At 31.7% G+C, this 2,139-nt stretch overlaps 1 protein-coding gene across 1 annotated transcript in view; it reads right to left on the reverse strand.

Moving 5' to 3' along the window:
- The window catches only part of LOC111376972, a 5,088-nt gene extending 3,195 nt beyond the window's left edge, over positions 1 to 1,893 (reverse strand). The window contains exon 1 of the mRNA XM_022999987.1: positions 1,709 to 1,893. Coding sequence (XP_022855755.1) covers positions 1,709 to 1,893 — 185 coding nt within the window. The remainder of the gene's footprint in view (positions 1 to 1,708) is intronic.
- Positions 1,894 to 2,139: the final 246 nt, after the last annotated feature.

Consider the following 2,139-nt stretch of genomic DNA (forward strand, 5'->3'; position numbering starts at 1 on the left):
ATACTTAAAAGTACCCAAACAAGAATTAAATAACGACAATATAAATGTAGTTACACTATACAAATGTAGTCCAAGATCTCGTCGAAATGACACTAAGCTCGAGATGGCATTTTGTGTCAAGTCACGAGCATAACTCAATAAAAGTTTGCTCACAACTCGTAGTGTAGGGTACTTACGGCAAGAGAATATCTTAAAATTTAATGTTTCAGTGATTTCCGATAAATTAACACGTACATGAAATATAGCAATATTTACGTCAAATTTCAAGAACTCGTGCTAGAGTTGGATATGGTTCCATTTAGTTCTGATTCTGAAAGAACCAAAGCGAACTATAAAACAATAATTTTTTATTATTATTATTATTATTATTATTATTATTATTTTTATATAACGGAACCAAATGATTTTTGTTAAGATATGAAACCAAACCAAATCGAAATGAACCGTTCGGTTTGGTTTAGTTCTATTTTTATTTCATAAATTTTCGGACTTACACTATGTTCATAAGTTAATAATATATACTAACATAAAAATATAATAAACGTCAATGCGTTCAGCAAGTTCAAGTTATCAATAATCAAAATCACAAAAATCCAAACTAAGAAACAAATATAGTCATTATTTGAATGTATAAATCAATTTTTCATTCTCATGTGATGTTTAATAAGGAACGGCAATTATTCACCAAATTAATTGCAGCAGTTCTATGTTACACATCCACAAGAAAGGAAGAATTATGCAAAATTCTTATAGTCCACTTTCATTGGCAATCATTAATTGTTTAATGCTCCATGAACATTTATTGAATTTTTCTCTATTTATGAAGGACACAAGTAATTCATCAAACAATCAAAGTAGTGGTGATAGTAGTAGTAATAATAATTTAAAGGCTTTTTAAATTATTGACCAATTTTATTTCTCGATCTTGAAAGAATCTCCTCCCTTGACTGATGAAATGCAATGCCAACGTGCCGCAACATTGTGTAGATTGAAAATGACTAAATGAGTGAATGAGAAATAATTTAAAAGAATACAAAATTAAGGTGTACACAATTAATGAGTTGTCTTCAATGACACAAAACTTATCAATGAGCTATATCCAATTAATAGACCGGTTTCAATAAATACAAAATTAGGGTATCCAATAATATATATAAGTTTGGTTATGGTTCTTCTTCGATTCAAAACCAGAATCATTAAATTTTTTGGTAGAATCAAACCGAGTAGCTAGATTTGGTTTGATCTAAACATTTTTTCACTCCTACCTTGGGCACTGAGTCACATAAAACAGCTGTACAACGTGACAATAAATTATTTTATGTAATCTATCGATTCAATGTCTACTAGAGCTTGACAAATACTCATGATATTACAGCGCTCACTTCAACTTTTAAGGAATTGACAACCTTCCTTTTTTTTTTTTCTTTTAGTTCTCAATATTGATATCATGTATAATTTAGAGTCAGCTCATATGTAAGTTTGAATGTAATGCCCAAATTATTGAAAATTTCAATAGAACTTTTTCGACCAATGATCAGTGCATATGCGAAGATGAGAACTTACAAATTAGGTTAACAATAAACGTGTTAGTTATGTCTAGGGATATTAGGTGTGATGAGCAACTTGTTGACTCAGTTCATGTTCAATGTGAGCCGATATGTGCAAGTCAAACAGCGATTCTCATGTTAGCTGTTTGTGCGATTCACACGAATTTGCTTGCGAGCTCGTTGACTCATCATAATGCTTGAAAATGACATCTTTAACCGAAAAATGGTGAAACGTGAGTGGCTCATGGACTTGCTCTGCTCGCCCACTAATAGGTGAACTTGTTGGGTGAGCTCGCCCACACAGTGAGTCGACCTCGACAGCGATAAAGCTCGTCCCATTTAACATTCTTTGCTAAAGTCCTTTAATTTTACCATTTTATTCTCCAAAAAAAATTCATGATTTAACATGGCTTGCACCCGCACTAAAGGGGTGTCTCTATACACACACACACACATCATATTTTTTGTGTGATGACATCAATTATAACGACGGTCTTCAATTTTTACACTCATGTTTTCAAATTTTTTTGCACTTTTACCATCTCAAGAACACCTCGTTTCATATGATGATTTATGTCCAAATTTTATATTA

Source organism: Olea europaea, chromosome 3 (genome assembly GCF_002742605.1).
Source record: "Olea europaea var. sylvestris chromosome 3, O_europaea_v1, whole genome shotgun sequence".
Taxonomy (NCBI): domain Eukaryota; kingdom Viridiplantae; phylum Streptophyta; class Magnoliopsida; order Lamiales; family Oleaceae; genus Olea; species Olea europaea.